The sequence below is a fragment of the Apodemus sylvaticus genome, chromosome 22 (assembly GCF_947179515.1).
Source record: "Apodemus sylvaticus chromosome 22, mApoSyl1.1, whole genome shotgun sequence".
Lineage (NCBI taxonomy): Eukaryota > Metazoa > Chordata > Mammalia > Rodentia > Muridae > Apodemus > Apodemus sylvaticus.
Genome location: NC_067493.1, coordinates 14,742,504 through 14,757,155, shown reverse-complemented (window position 1 = coordinate 14,757,155; position 14,652 = coordinate 14,742,504). Strand labels below are relative to the sequence as shown.

Sequence of the window (14,652 nt, the reverse complement as noted above, 5' to 3'; positions counted from 1 at the left end):
CTGTGAGAAAACCTTATCGCTGTCTGGCAGGCTGCTCTGCTCTGTCCTGGGATGAAGGCTGCGGGGAGGGTGGGAAGGACGCATTTTCCCATCGGTGTAACTGGCTCCTCCTTTGCACAGGACGACGACAGGCCGATGATTGATGTCCTGGATCAACTAAGTTCTTCCATTCTTGAAAGTTTTATTCATGTGGCAGTTTCGGATTCGGTAAGCAAATGTGTGCTCCCAAACGCTATCTGATGTCTATCTCTTAAAACAGAGCCAAGGAAAAACTGTGTGTGAGCTCAAGGCTCTCCTGGCAGACTGGTAACCTGAGGCACAGATACCTAGGAAAACAGGATTAGCTTTTCAAGTAATAGCACAGGACATGTCTTGAAAAAAAAATCCATACAAAATTTGAACTTTAGAAATACAGATAATATTTTTAAAAATTCAATTTCAAAAAAATCACTCTGGATTTTTAAGGAAAATTAACTAGCCTTAATTGTTGCTTTTAATATGTAATCTTTGTTTAATTATATACTTAATATATTGTATCACAGCAATCTCAGTACGTAAGCTCTACTTACGTATTACTTTATAGTTTCCAAGATGGTTTTATTTTTATTACCTTTGACCCTCACAGTTATAAAAACTCAAAAGCATGAATCTGGGGATTAGCTCAGGGTATAACAATACTTTGTTTTTCAAGATGAGTTTCTCTGTGTAGCCTTGGCTGTCCTTGAACTCACTCTGTAGACCAGACTAGCCTCAAACTCAGAAATCTGCCTGCCTCTGCCTCCTGAGTACTGGGATCAAAGGCACTGGTGACTCTTAAGAAACCTAAAACTAGAGCCGGGTATGGCAACTTGGGCCTGTGGTGTGTGGTGCAAATGCCTTTAACCACAGCACTGGGGAAGCAGAGGCAGGTGAATCTCTATGAGTTCTAGGCCCTGGTCTATATAGTGAGACCTTGTCTCAAAAAAACAAACAAACGGGGAAAAAAAAATCTACAACCTAAGATGGCAAGTATTTAGAATGTGGCAGATTTTTACCCGTAGTACCAGCTACATGTAAGCCTACAGCTGCACAATCGTGCAGAGATCCACCGGCCTCTGCCTCACAAGCGCTGGGCTTAAAGGCGTGCACCACCACCGCCTGGCTTAGTTATCTATCTTTTAAAACAGAAAAGCACAGTGAGCAGACTTGGATCCATTTCCGCTGCACCAGCAGTCAGGGAGATCTGGGGGCGGAAGGACTGAAGAACACACTTAGCTGGGGCCCAGCACAGATGCCTGTCGCATATGCAGGTGACGGCACTGCCAGAAGGACTCTGTAAGCTTTCCCGTTGACTTTCACAACAGGGAACACAAAATGCTAATTTGGCAGTCATAATCCTGACAATCACTAAGACCATAGGCCGGGCACAGTCAGAATAAGGAAGCATGCGTTTTCTTCCATTACAGTTATCTGTACATGAGGTGGAGTGGCCGCTCTAATACTTACCCACGCGTATCTGCCTTTCCTGTGGACAAAAAAAAAGTATCAAGCAAGATCAGTTACAGTTGCTTAGTCATAAATGTCGGAGACGTCTGTCTTTAGAGTCGGTGATTTCCCCAGAACGCAGGTTCAGGCAGACCACGTGATAGGATCTCATCTCTCTGGCTCTGAAAGTCCAGTTCCACCGGTGTCCTACCAGCCCAGGGACTTATGAACATTTGCCAGATCTGTAACATTTACCTAGGGAAGATCATCACCCTAGCGGTTTAAACATATCACTTTACAAATGCCTAACTAATATCTAACAGTGGTGGTGCATGCCTTTAATCTCAGCACTGAGGAGACAGAGGCAGAAGAATCTCTGAATCTAAGGCCAGCCTGGTCTACAGAGTGAGTTCTAGGATAGCCAGGGCTACACAGAGAAACCCTGCCTCAAAAAATATAAATTAAATAAATAAATAAATAAATAAATAAATAAATAAATAAATGGCAAGTGTCCCCCACCTCCCTCTGCTTTGGAACAATAGATGTGCTGTTTGAAGATTGATATTGCCTAAATATCGATGTGTATACTTAGAATAAGATGAGAATTTATCAGTTCATACATATATATTATTAAAGAAGTTTTGAAATACATTGGCTTTGGTAGTCATGGGGACAGATTAGGTATCTCTTCTTAAAAATCATCAGTACAAATGCCCATTCATAAGAGAGAAAGAGTTCAGGTGTTTCTAAAGCTCAGGCAAGGTGTTTCCGTGTGAGGAAAGCTAGGAGACGCCATGTTCACATCACACAAACAAGTCACAGGAACCACAAAGGCACATGTATGGACGGACGCACACGTGACTCGTCCTTCAGGATTTCCAGATTGTTCTACATGAAGAGCACTTACTATTCTTCCAGAAGTTCAGAGCTTTGATTCTCCGCACCAACATGGTGGCTCATAACCCACGGTAGCTCAAGTTCCTGGAGATTCACTGCCCTCTTCTGGCTTCCACAGATGCCAGGCACACATGTGGTACACACGCATGGTACATCTCCATAAAATAAAAACAAATTTTAGAAAAGCATAAATCTGTGTCGTGCTTGAATTGCCTAATATCGTGTGTTGTCACATAAATGTTTTGGTGAACATCCTCTGACATTAAGACTTAAAAAATACGATTATAGCTAGGCACGGTGGTTCACACTTTTAATCTCCCACACTTGGGAGGCAGAGGCAGGTGGATCTTTCTGAGCTCAAGGCCAGCCTGGTCTGCATAGCATGTTATAGGCCTGCAAGAGCTACGTTATGACGCCTTGTCTCGAAAACAACATCAAAAATGGTGATAATCGTCGACCTTCGCATTTACTGCTGCTTATGGCTGGCGAAGGGGTGCGGCTGACTTGGACAGGTATTGCATGTGATCCACGGTGTCCCAGATCCAAATCTGGTCCGTGGCTTCGGAGGTCCGAAAGGCACTGTGGGAACGGGGGTGGCGGGTTGAGCCCTGGTAAGGTCGGCCAAGCCTGTTTCTCTTTGACCGCCTGCATCTTGCCCTCAGGCAACACTACCTCCGACCCACAATGTGGATCTCCAGTGGTTGGTGGAGTGGAACGCCGTCCTGGTCAACAGCCATTACGACGTGAAGAGCCCCTCCCACGTCTGGATCTTCGCGCAGTCTGTCAAAGACCCCTGGGTCCTCTGCCTCTTTAGCTTCCTCCGGCAGGAAAACTTGCCGAAGCATTGCCCCACGGCCCTCAGCTATGCCTGGCCTTACGCCTTCACCAGGCTGCAGTCCGTGATGCCACTTGTAGACCCAAAGTAAGGTGCCCGTGTGTTTCCAATGCTTAAGATTGGTTCTCTTACATTTTTATTCTACGTAAGAAGCTAGACTATCATAATCTTCCATAATTTTTAAAACTTTACTGCTACAGCATTCTTAAATATAGTAGAGATAAAAAATATTCTGTCTAAACGAAAGTTGATTTTTTTCTTTTGCTTTAATAATCAATATGACTATACCACTATAGAAAGCTCTGACTCTTAATACAAAGACCTTTAAAATTCCTCTGTTTATCCTTGTATCCTTGATGGACAGCTGCCTAATTGCTTGAGCCCTCCTAATGATCTTCATTTAACAAGTGAAATTTACAGCCTGGCATAGTAATCTGTGCCTACAATTCTAACACTCAAGAGGCTGATATAGAAGGATCAGCACAAGATCAAGGCCAGCCCGGCTGTATGCACAAGATCAAGGCCTGTATAGTGAGATCCTATCTTGAACAGAACCCCTAAAACTCATATTCAAAATCAAGAATTGGAGAGACAGCTGTATACACTGCTCTCACAGAGGACCCAAGTTCAGCTCCCAGCATCCAGGCTACCTGGGTTGAATGGCTCACAACTGCCTGTAACTCCAGCACCATGGTGATCTGCTGCCCTCTTGTGGTCACCATAGGCACCTGCACTTCAGTGTACACACACACACACACAGAGAGAGAGAGACAGAGAGACAGAGAGACAGAGGCAGAAAGACAGAGCGACGGAGACAGAGTTTAAAATAAAAATCAAACCATAAAATCGGGAATTCAGTTTTACCTTTGTTTGCCTCCACATCTATAGCAGCCCAGTAAATGCCAAGAAAACCAGCACGGCAGGCAGCGGAGACAACTACGTTACCTTGTGGAGAAATTACCTCATTCTCTGTTTCGGGGTTGCCAAACCCAGTATTATGAGCCCAGGACACTTACGAGCATCCACTCCAGAGATGATGGCAACGACTCCCGACGGTACAGTGAGCTACGATAACAAGGTGACATGACAAGCTTCGGGGGAATTATTCTGTGAGGTCATTTTTAAAATCTTGTTCCTGTAGCATTTGTTCCCAGCGCAAATCACTTGTGCCTGCCGTCTGGAGTATCACGGAATCTGACTTGTCACCCGCCACATTTCCAGATTCCCTTGAGCATCTTCTGGGAATAATTTTCCCCCTCCCCCCCCCAAGTGTGGAATAGAAGACTGGGAGATGGGGAGGCATCATCGTGCGTCGCTGCCTCGAGGCTGGGCTTGTCCCCTCTGTGTCCCGCCTCCCTCTTCACCAGTTGAATACCTCAAAACCACAGCTTTATCCAATGATAATTTTGCTGCCTTAAATAGTTTAAAAAAGAAAAGGGCAGAGTTTTCTTTAGGATTTGTATCCCTTGCATTAAATATATGGGTTTTTGAATTTTATTTTTTCCTGAAGTGATAGCAGCGCCTTGGGGTATGACTCAGTCACCTGAAACTGTTGTTGTTTAGTTAGTGTTACCTCTTTGTCACTTGGAGTCACCTCGTTCCAGGCCATTGGCACGCCATCGGTGGGCGTCCTGCTGAAGCAATTGGTGCCTTTGATGAGACTGGAAAGCATCGAAATCACAGAGTCCCTTGTTTTAGGATTTGGAAGGACAAATTCCCTTGTCTTCAGGTATGGCTGTCACAGTACATTCCTCAGAATCATACACGTTGCCTCAGTTATAGCTGTTTCTCTTAACTCAAGCTTAACGGGTGCCGGGGGTGCCGGTGGGCTGTGCGCCGTTTTCATTATGCCTTTATTTGATGTGCAGGTAAACAGCCTTCCTTACAGCTTCAGTTTTAACCCTCAAATATTACTGCATTGCAAGCTTTGGCTTACGTAAGATGATTCCCTATCCATTCCCTGTTAGCCAGACTTTGCAAGGTGACTGGTACCAAAGCAAGGGTAGTGTGTGGTTCCCCGCCATCCCAACAACAGACTGCGAAGCACTTTGTACCTCTATATGATTTTATCGTCACATATCTGAGGAGGATGGAGGTAACACTTATTAAACAAGAGTCGGGGAAGTCCCTAAACATCTCATTCTGACAATAACTAAGAACTACATGTACTCATTACAAGAGTCTCAATTAGCCAGCATTTAGCCAGTTATTAATTAGTTAGATCTGCTTTTTTTTTGTTTGTTTGGTTTGGTTTGGTTTGGTTTTTTGTTTTTTGGGGTTTTTTTTGTTTTTTTTGTTTTTTTTTTTTGTTTTTTTTTTTTGTTTGTTTTTTTTGGATTTGGTTTTTTCAAGACAAGGTTTCTCTGTGTAGCCCTGGCTGTCCTGGAACTCACTCTTGTAGACCAGGCTGGCCTCGAACTCAGAAATCCGCCTGTCTCTGCCTCCCAGAGTGCTGGGATTACAGGCGTGCGCCACCACCGCCCAGCTAGATCTGCTTTTAAAAGGTAACTCACGGTTCCTGAATTCAGCATTCTTTCCAAGTCCCCGGGCACAGCTCGCCCTCTCTCTGTGTTCCTGGAGGTAGATGTGCCATCCAGCTGACCAACAGCAGGAGTCTAAAACACTAACACGAGCCTCAGGTCGCGTAGCCGCAGGGTTAGTACAACCGAAATGAAGCGTCTCTCTTAAGAAATCAATATGAACAGCTGTACCAGTAACTCAGTGGTGAAGAGCACTGGCTGCCCTTGCAGAGGACCTGGGTTCGGTTCCCACTGCTCTTCTCTGGCCTCCATGGATACTGCATGTATGTTGTATGCAGCTGTACATGCAGATAAAACACATACACGTAGAAGTACAAGTGATTTCTTTCAAGTTTTTAGATCAATTTGACAAAATGGAATCTGCCCCACAGATTGGTTGAGAGGATATATTAAATGTGCATAGTCGCATAAAAAATATTTGCTAGATAATTGGTACATAGAAAAGGGTTATTAATATTGTGAATAATTTTTAATTTTACATATTATTAGTGTTATTATTTCATTATATTAATTTAATACCCTTTGGTGTTGTGCTATATTATGATTTTTAGTGTTATTAACATGTTATTAAATGAGGCTTTTTTGATAAATTATTAGAGCAATCAAGACAAAACCTCAGGTTTTTCTCTCTCAGTTCAGAGTGGATTCCCATAAGCCTTCCTGGTTCCCTGGAGGGTGACACTTACTATCCACAGGTATACTGTGGAATCTCCAAACTTTTCTAGCTGCGAGCTAGATCTCACATCTGTTTTAACATAGCAATTCAGAAATGATTTCCCCAAGAAGATAATTTATAGCAAGTATAAATGATAGTTGGAGACCTGGAGGGCAGGTGAGATCCATGTGTTTGTGTGTGTGTGTGTGTGTGTGTGTGTGTGTGTGTGTATAATGCATATACACATGTGATACATATATGTGTATAGATATAACACACATGTTAAATATATACAGTATATATGTATACATATAGTGCATATATAAAATACAGCTAGGTCTCAGTTTGTGTTTCTATAGCTGTGAAGAGACACCTTGACCATGCCACTCTTATAAAGGAACACAGTGAATTAGGACTGGCTCATAGTTTCAGAGGTTATTTTAGTTCATCATCATGGCAGGAAGCACGATGGCGCACAGGCAGATGTGGCACTGGAGGAGAAGCTGAGAGTTCTGTATCTGGATCTACAGGCAGACAGCAAAGAGACTGCTGCAGTAGGCCTAGCTTGAGCATCTGAGACTTCAAAGCCCGCCCCCGCGGTGACACACTTCCTCCAACAAGGCCACGCCTCCTACTAGTGCAGCTTCCTATGAGGCAAACATTCAAACCCATGAGTCTTTGGGGGCCATACCTATTCAAACCAGCACAATACATAATGCAAGCTGAGAAACGTAGTGAGATATGTGTTAATGTTATCAAAACATTTTTTACTACACAGGAAAGGTTTTAATGAAAACTGATATTTGGTCCCTTGCTATAATTTGCATCTATCAGATAACACAAGTGTAAACTTTACTCTGAAACACAGGTTTCATCTTTTAATTTTTTTTTAAAGATTTATTTATTAATGATATGTAAGTACACTGTCGCTGTCTTCAGACACCCCAGGATAGGGCATCGGATCTCATTACAGTTGTGAGCCACCATGTGGTTGCTGGGATTTGAACTCAGGACCTTGGGAAGAGCAGTCAGTGCTCTTAACCGCTGAGCCATCTCTCCAGCCCAGGTTTCATGGTTTAAATCATGTGTCGGTCTCCTGAGTATGTCTCTAAGGTTCACTATTGATCCTTTCCTTCCTTCTGATTGGACTGAAAGGTTTTCTGAGAGCAGAGACTCAATCATGTTCAGTTGCTAAAAGCAAGTTCCGAAGCTCCCTGGATTTAGTAAACACTTGGGAAATCCTGTTTCGTTGTTCAGATAGGGTGTTCTGTGCAATACATATGCACAGCACCAGAGTGAGGACAGATACTGTCTGTGTGGAGTGACACCACAGACATGTCACAAGAGGTTTCCGTTGGCTGCCAAGTGAAATAATTACGTTATTTAGGCTGGAATGGATATGTCGGTGACAAGTTTTATATCAATAACAACAAATTTTGAATATAACCTTTTCCCTCTGTAGAGAATTGGTTGAAGAACTCCATCCATTAATGAAGGAGGCTCTAGAGAGAAGGCCAGAGGTAAGGCTTGGAGTGCCCACCATGAGGGCCTGGCCTGCTTGGGCAGTGCTGGGAATCTTACGCTTCGTTACCCCTGAATGCAAACACCCCAACCTGTTCCCAGCAGTGGGCCTTGGTATAGGACATGGGATTTTCAGTAGCCAAATAATTTGTGTTTTAATGAATTTTCTAAATGCACAAATGCAAAACAACTCAAGCAGTCACATAGACGTGTTTTTCTTTTTGCAAAAGATCTAAGTCAAGATCTAATTTTGGTTTTCGGCTTGCTTTATTAACAAGCTGGGAGTCAATGATCAAGGAGACCAGAACTTACTTACAATGCACCAAGACTGAAAAGTAATAAGATTAAAAAAGAAGCTTCCCATAAATACGTTACAGGAAACAGCAGAAATCTGGGGTTGGGGAGACAGCTCAGCTCTTTGAGAGCAGAGGCTGCTCTTCCAGAGGCCCCCAGGGGGAGGGGGAGGGGCGCTCAAAGCATCCCTAACTTTGGTTCTGGGGAATCTAGAACCACTGCACACACAAGATACACATACATGTAGTCAAAACACACATATGCATAAAATAAATATTTTTTAAAAAAAGTAGCAGCAGAGGTTTAACAGTCTGGAGATCAAACAGCGCACGCTCCCTGAGGAGACTGAGTCTATCAGCCTCCGGAGCCCTCTCCAGTGGCTTCCTAAGCTCAGCCTCTCAGCAGACACAGCACCTCAGACCAGTGTACTGCTCAATACTTGAGCCTTACGCATTTTTTTTCTTTTTTTTTTTTTCCTTTTTTAAAGGTTTATTTATTTATTATATGTGAGTACACTGTAACTTGTCTTCAGACACCAGAACAAAGCATCAGATGTCTTTTCTCTTTTTGGATGGTTGTGAGCCACCATGTGTGTGTGCTAGGATTTGAACTCATGACCTTTTGGAAGAACAGTCGGTGCTCTTACCCACTGAGCCATCTCTCCAGCCCCGCGTCTTACGCATTCTTAGGCGCTGGCTTACAATGTCTTCCTTCCAGCCTGTAATAACTGGCCTTACCCCCACCTGTCAGGAAGAAAGGACAGTGCATCTCTGTTATGCTCAGAAAACTTGAAAAATACTAAATTTTCAAATTTAGGCCATAAAGTTCGCATTGTATTTTCTGTGACTATAAGTGGTGTTGCCGCTTTCTGTAGAACAAGAAGCGCCGAGAACGGAGAGATTTGCTGAGGTTGCAGCTGCTTCGCATATTCGAACTTCTGGCTGACGCAGGCGTGATAAGTGACAGGTGAGGTTAGAGGACTGAGCCAAAGCCTCCTTCTCCACATCTCCTTGTTCTTTTAAATGTATCACTTCGACAAGGATTCTAGTAAGCCGCCCTTATCTTTCTTCATACCCCCTTATAATGTATGTAGAAGCCAGATTTGCCATGCAAACGCCAACCCGCGAACGCCAACCCACCAACCCACCAACCGTCGATCCGGTCCTCACTTAAGCACCCGCCCTTTGTCGTGACTTGTCTGAAAGCATCCTTCCTTCCTTTCCAGCACAAATGGAGCTTTAGAACGAGATACCTTAGCGCTCGGAGCTTTGTTCTTGGAATACGTGGACTTGACCCGCATGCTCTTAGAAGCCGAAAATGACAAAGAGGTCGAAATTCTCAAAGACATTCGAGCGCATTTTAGCGCCATGGTTGCCAACTTGATTCAGTGTGTTCCAGGTGATCCACCCTTTCCTCTGGGCTGGGTAAAGCATTCGTGCCCCCCACCCCTCACCCCCGCCCCCCACTGCTCTTTCCTGGTTCCTAGGCGCCTGCATAGAGCTCTAGGGCAGTTTTTTTGTTTATTCTGAGACACTGGAAATACACATGAAAACAGGTCACCTCGGCGTAGCAGAGTCACCAACCTAACTGTCGGAATCACATTAAGTGCTGTACTTGACCCTTTTGTCCTGTTTGGTTTTTCGAGACAGGGTTTCTCAGTGTAGCTCTGACTGTCCTGGAGCTCACTCTGTAGATCAGGCTGGCCTTGAATTTGTAGAGATCCGTCTGCCTCTGCCGTCCAAGTGCTGGGATTAAAGGCGCGCACCGCCGCCACCACCACCACCTCACTGGGCTTTCCACTTCTATCTTGGCTCTAGTTCTGATCTGAAAATGAACTGAGATCATTTGGGAGGAAGAAATGCAGAAGAAAGATCCCAGATGTGCCAGTGTCTCCTTGGCCTCTATGCTAAACTGATCTCAGCCACTTTCCTCCAGATGTCTGTGCTAACTAGACATCTGTAGAGCGGAGTACCTTTTGCGTTTGCTTTGGTTTAACTGCTACATCTTACAGAATACCATCTCACAATAAGCATAGACATGATTTTATTGCCATAGAGGCATCCGAGACAAAGGGGATGTTTGACCTGGTATAGTTACTCGAATTATAAATTTTGGGTCTAATTATAAAACAACTCGGCAAATGTGCCAGTTTGTTATTTTGATGTTTTTAACTATACTGCTTCACCGCAGCTGTTAGAAGCTTTAAACTACAATTTAAGCTTGACTTCCTTGGTCATATGAAACACATGCTTATTGAAATAGCATATATTATATTCCACTATGTTCTCTCTAACAACAGGGAACAGTGGTCACAAAAATTCATTCTATATACACATAAAAGTGAAAAGATCATTTCAACCAGCAGTTCTGAACCTGTGGGTCACCAAGACCCCTTTTGGGGGTCAAATATCAGATACCCTACATGTCAGATATTTATAATTCATAACAGGAACAAAATTACAGTTACAAAGTAGCAGCACAATAATAATTTTATTGCTGGGGTCTCACCACAACATGAGGAACTCTGTTAGAAGGTCTTGGTGTGAGGAAGATTGAGAACCCAGAAAGAAAACCTGTATTGCAATTTATTTAAAAAGTCAAGTTTCTGTAATGGGAGTTATTGGCTGGTGTGATAGCTCATTGGGAGAGTATGTGCTGAGCATGCGCAGAGCCCCAGGTTCTATTCCCAGCTCCAAGCAAAGGAATTCAGCTTAGGAAAATAGAGTTGGTTCTTGGGCATGGAGAGGCGGGGTCAGGTTCTGCCCTTGCATAGGATCCAAGTTTACTACCCGGTGCCTGTGTCAGGCAGCTCATATCTTCCTGTAACTCCAGCTTCAGGTGACCCGATGCCTTCTTCTGACCCGTGTGGGCACCTGCACTCATGTACACTTAGCCACATACAGAAAAACATAATTACAAATTAAAGAAAAAACTTCAGGAGTATTGGAATTTTTTCCCTTTTCCCCGAAACTTGAGGGTAATATTCAATAGTGCTACAATTATGTATTCAGTCTAATATAGACTAATACTAGTTTAATAACAGACACTGGTTTTGTGTTATTCTCTCTAGTACATCACAGAAGGTTTCTCTTCCCCCAACAAAGCCTACGGCACCATCTCTTCATCTTGTTCAGCCAGTGGGCAGGTCCCTTCAGCATCATGTTTACGCCGCTGGATCGGTACAGTGACCGAAACCACCAGATAACAAGATACCAGTACTGTGCTTTAAAGGTTGGTTTGTGACCTCGGCGGTCTCCTTCATTGAGCTAACAACCATGGCATACAAACAAGGTTAAAATAAGTCGTAAACAATAGAATATAGGTAAGGATGTAAAAATCCAAATGGCTGTATACATACGTGTGGGAATATAAGTTCAGTAATTCAAAATGCATAACTGAAGGTGTGGGTAAATATGTAAGCACGCCAGCGGAGCCCACAATTACAAAAATGTAAAATTGTGTCAAGTTCCTGCTTTAATCCAGTGTTTCTTCTGGGCTAGAACAGTTTTGCTTATATATCCCTGAAGTTACTATATTGCTACTTAATTTCCAGTCTAAGAAGGAGAAAAACCATCAGTCAACAGCCACACCCCCTGTTTGTCTCATCCTCTCCTGGACATCCACACTGTGAAAAACCTTCCAGTTAGAAGCAGTGTGGACTTTGTATTGCTTCTGTCTATATTACCGTGGCCAAAAGCAGCGTAGAGAGGACTGAGTTTATTTCTGCCTACAGCGTCCGGAGGCTGGGGTTCACAGGAAGCTGGGGCTCACAGGCGTGGGAAAGCGGAAGGTTCAGACAGGTGCCGGTCTCCCCCACCCACACAGGAAGCAGAGAAAGCAGGAAGCCGGTTGTTGTGGTTCCTTCTCCAGGTTTCCCGGTTTCTGATTTCAGGCAATGTCGGCTGTGCTGTGCTGTGGCCCTGTGTTTGACAATGTCGGCCTCTCTCCAGACGGCTACCTGTATAAGTGGCTTGACAATATTCTCGCTTGTCAAGATTTACGAGTAAGTACGGGTCAAGAAGGCTTTGCTTCCCAACAGGTTTGAGGTTAGCACGATGCACATTACCACCTTTTCTCCATAGTCACACAAGTTTGGATATATTTCTTATTATTATATGTTATACATAATATATTACTTATCATTTTTATATATTTTATTATTATTATGTACTTAGAAACATTGTGGTGGGATGTACAGCATCATTTAACCAAATTGACCAAAAACTGAGTCATAAAGTAAGTCTCAAAACAGTTTACATAACTTGAAAACAACCCTTATACTCAGTATCACTAAACTAGGAATGAGAATTAAAACATCGTTAAAATGCACTTCCTGGGGTCTGGAGAGAGAAAGTGCAGCACCAAAGAGTGCTTGCTGCTCGGGCAGAGGACCTGGACTGAGTCCCCAGCACCCACCGGGAGGCTCGCAGCCGCCTGTGACTCGGGGGATCAGTGCCCCCCACTGCTCACTCAACCACCTGCAAACAGAGTTCGTGCACAGGCACATACACATAATTAAACATTACGTCAGTCTTCTAAAGCAGAATATGCTTCCAGACAGACAGCAAATTGAAATAAGTAACAGTGGTAACTGCAAAGTATCTTTAAATGAAACATGAAAATATTACATGTGTGGTTTGTAAATAAAGCTGTGCTTAAAATGAAGAGATATAAATACAGACATATATACATGTGTGTGTTTGTGTGTGTGTGTGTGTCTGTATGTATGGTGGGAAAAGGCTGGTAATCTGTAGGCTGTTCATCGCAAGATGTTAATTTAAGAAACAGCTTAACTGAGTCAGAAAAAAATAGGGCAGTATTTAACTAGGGGGAACTTTTAATAACAACAAACGTTATATTGCTAACTTTTACGCTCCTGTGACAAAAATACCTTTTAAGGGAGTTTTTAAAATTATAAAAATTGAGCCGCGCGTGGTGGCGCACGCCTGTAATCCCAGCACTTGGGAGGCAGAGGCAGGTGGATTTCTGTGTTCGAGGCCAGCCTGGTCTACAGAGTGAGTTCCAGGACAGCCAGGGCTACACAGAGAAACCCTGTCTCAAAAAACCAATAAATAAATAAATAAATTAATTAATTAATTAATAAAATTAAAATAAAAATTGTATTTACAATTACAAACATTTTAAACTGTATTTTAAGGAGAAAATTTAAGGGAGAAGAAAATCATTATAGTCTGCCATGGTGGAGAAGGCATGGCTGTCAGGTGACTCTGGTAGTCGTTTAGGTTGACTACCAGGTGACTCTGGTAGTCTGTTCGGGTGGCGTGGGCCTGGAAGCAGGTAGAGAAAGCTAGACTGACCGGGGTTAGGTTTGACCTTCAAGGACCCCTAGAGACCGCCAACCAGGCCCCGCCTCCTAAGCATTCCAAAGCCTGCGCTCTGGGAACCAAGTGTTAAAACCTGAGCCTATGGGCATTTCACACCCAGACGATGGATATAGGAGATACAAAAGCCATGTCCTTCCTTTTCGGCCTGATTGCAATTGCCAAGAAGAGTGGATGACTTCGGAGAGAGGCAGGCAGCATTACCTTCTGAGGGGAATGAGTCTCCATCTTGGCGATAGGTGTTCCCCGCCCCCCACCCCGCAGAGTTCAGCAGAGCCTGCATCTTGGAGGCATGGCAGTATTGCACCCCTTAGGGAAGAGCTCGAGGCACAAAGATCAACCCAAATGGGTGTTCAACCCCACCTCACCCCACTTAAGGTTGTTCGCCTGACCTGTATTAGCTTTGTTTGATCGTATGGATTTCTCTAGAATGGCTGATAAGTTCCTTGTCCTCAGGTTCATCAGCTTGGCTGTGAGGTCGTCATGTTGCTACTGGAACTTAATCCTGACCAGATAAACCTTTTCAATTGGGCCATTGACCGATGTTACACAGGTTCCTACCAGCTTGCGTCCGGCTGCTTCAAAGCCATAGCGACCGTGTGTGGAAACAGGTACGAGTTTTCGCAGTTGGTGCTTAGTGGCAAGGGTGACGGCACGTGCTTTCTGAGATGCTAGGACAACGGCTCAGCAGTTATCTCCAGAGTGTGACAGCCCAGAAAGGCTTCTGTGTCCTCTCAGATAAGCTAACCACTCTAAGTTTCCGTGACATTGCTAAGTCCATTTGATTGGGAGACACTCCTCACATTGTCTTTCCTTGAGGTGCCCAAACAGTCATGTTGGAGTATGGAAGCAAAATTTGAAAATAATAAAAACAATACACTGAAGAAATTAAGGCATCTATGTGGACAAGTGTCCCAAGACGTGTTAGCGCTGAGCCCGTAAGCCAGCTGCCTACAAATCAAACCCCGAAAATCCCTTGTGCTCAAAACTTCAAGAAGCTTGAGGAAAGGAGGCATGGTGCATTGGAGTCTGAATATTGCACTCGTTTGAAAATGTTCTCATGCATGCTGAAAGTCTTCTCCACCACGGAGTCACACCCCAGCC

The 14,652-nt window shown here is 43.8% G+C and overlaps 1 protein-coding gene across 2 annotated transcripts in view; it reads left to right on the top strand.

Moving 5' to 3' along the window:
* Positions 1-14,652, top strand: part of Fry (FRY microtubule binding protein) — a 393,490-nt gene that overhangs the window by 286,093 nt on the left and 92,745 nt on the right. For both annotated transcript variants that reach the window (XM_052168890.1, XM_052168888.1), the window contains 10 exons: positions 121-207; positions 3,024-3,283; positions 4,085-4,274; positions 4,801-4,925; positions 7,854-7,911; positions 9,081-9,172; positions 9,432-9,604; positions 11,277-11,437; positions 12,099-12,209; positions 14,005-14,159. In XM_052168890.1, the coding sequence (XP_052024850.1) occupies positions 121-207; positions 3,024-3,283; positions 4,085-4,274; positions 4,801-4,925; positions 7,854-7,911; positions 9,081-9,172; positions 9,432-9,604; positions 11,277-11,437; positions 12,099-12,209; positions 14,005-14,159 (1,412 nt within the window). The remainder of the gene's footprint in view (positions 1-120; positions 208-3,023; positions 3,284-4,084; positions 4,275-4,800; positions 4,926-7,853; positions 7,912-9,080; positions 9,173-9,431; positions 9,605-11,276; positions 11,438-12,098; positions 12,210-14,004; positions 14,160-14,652) is intronic.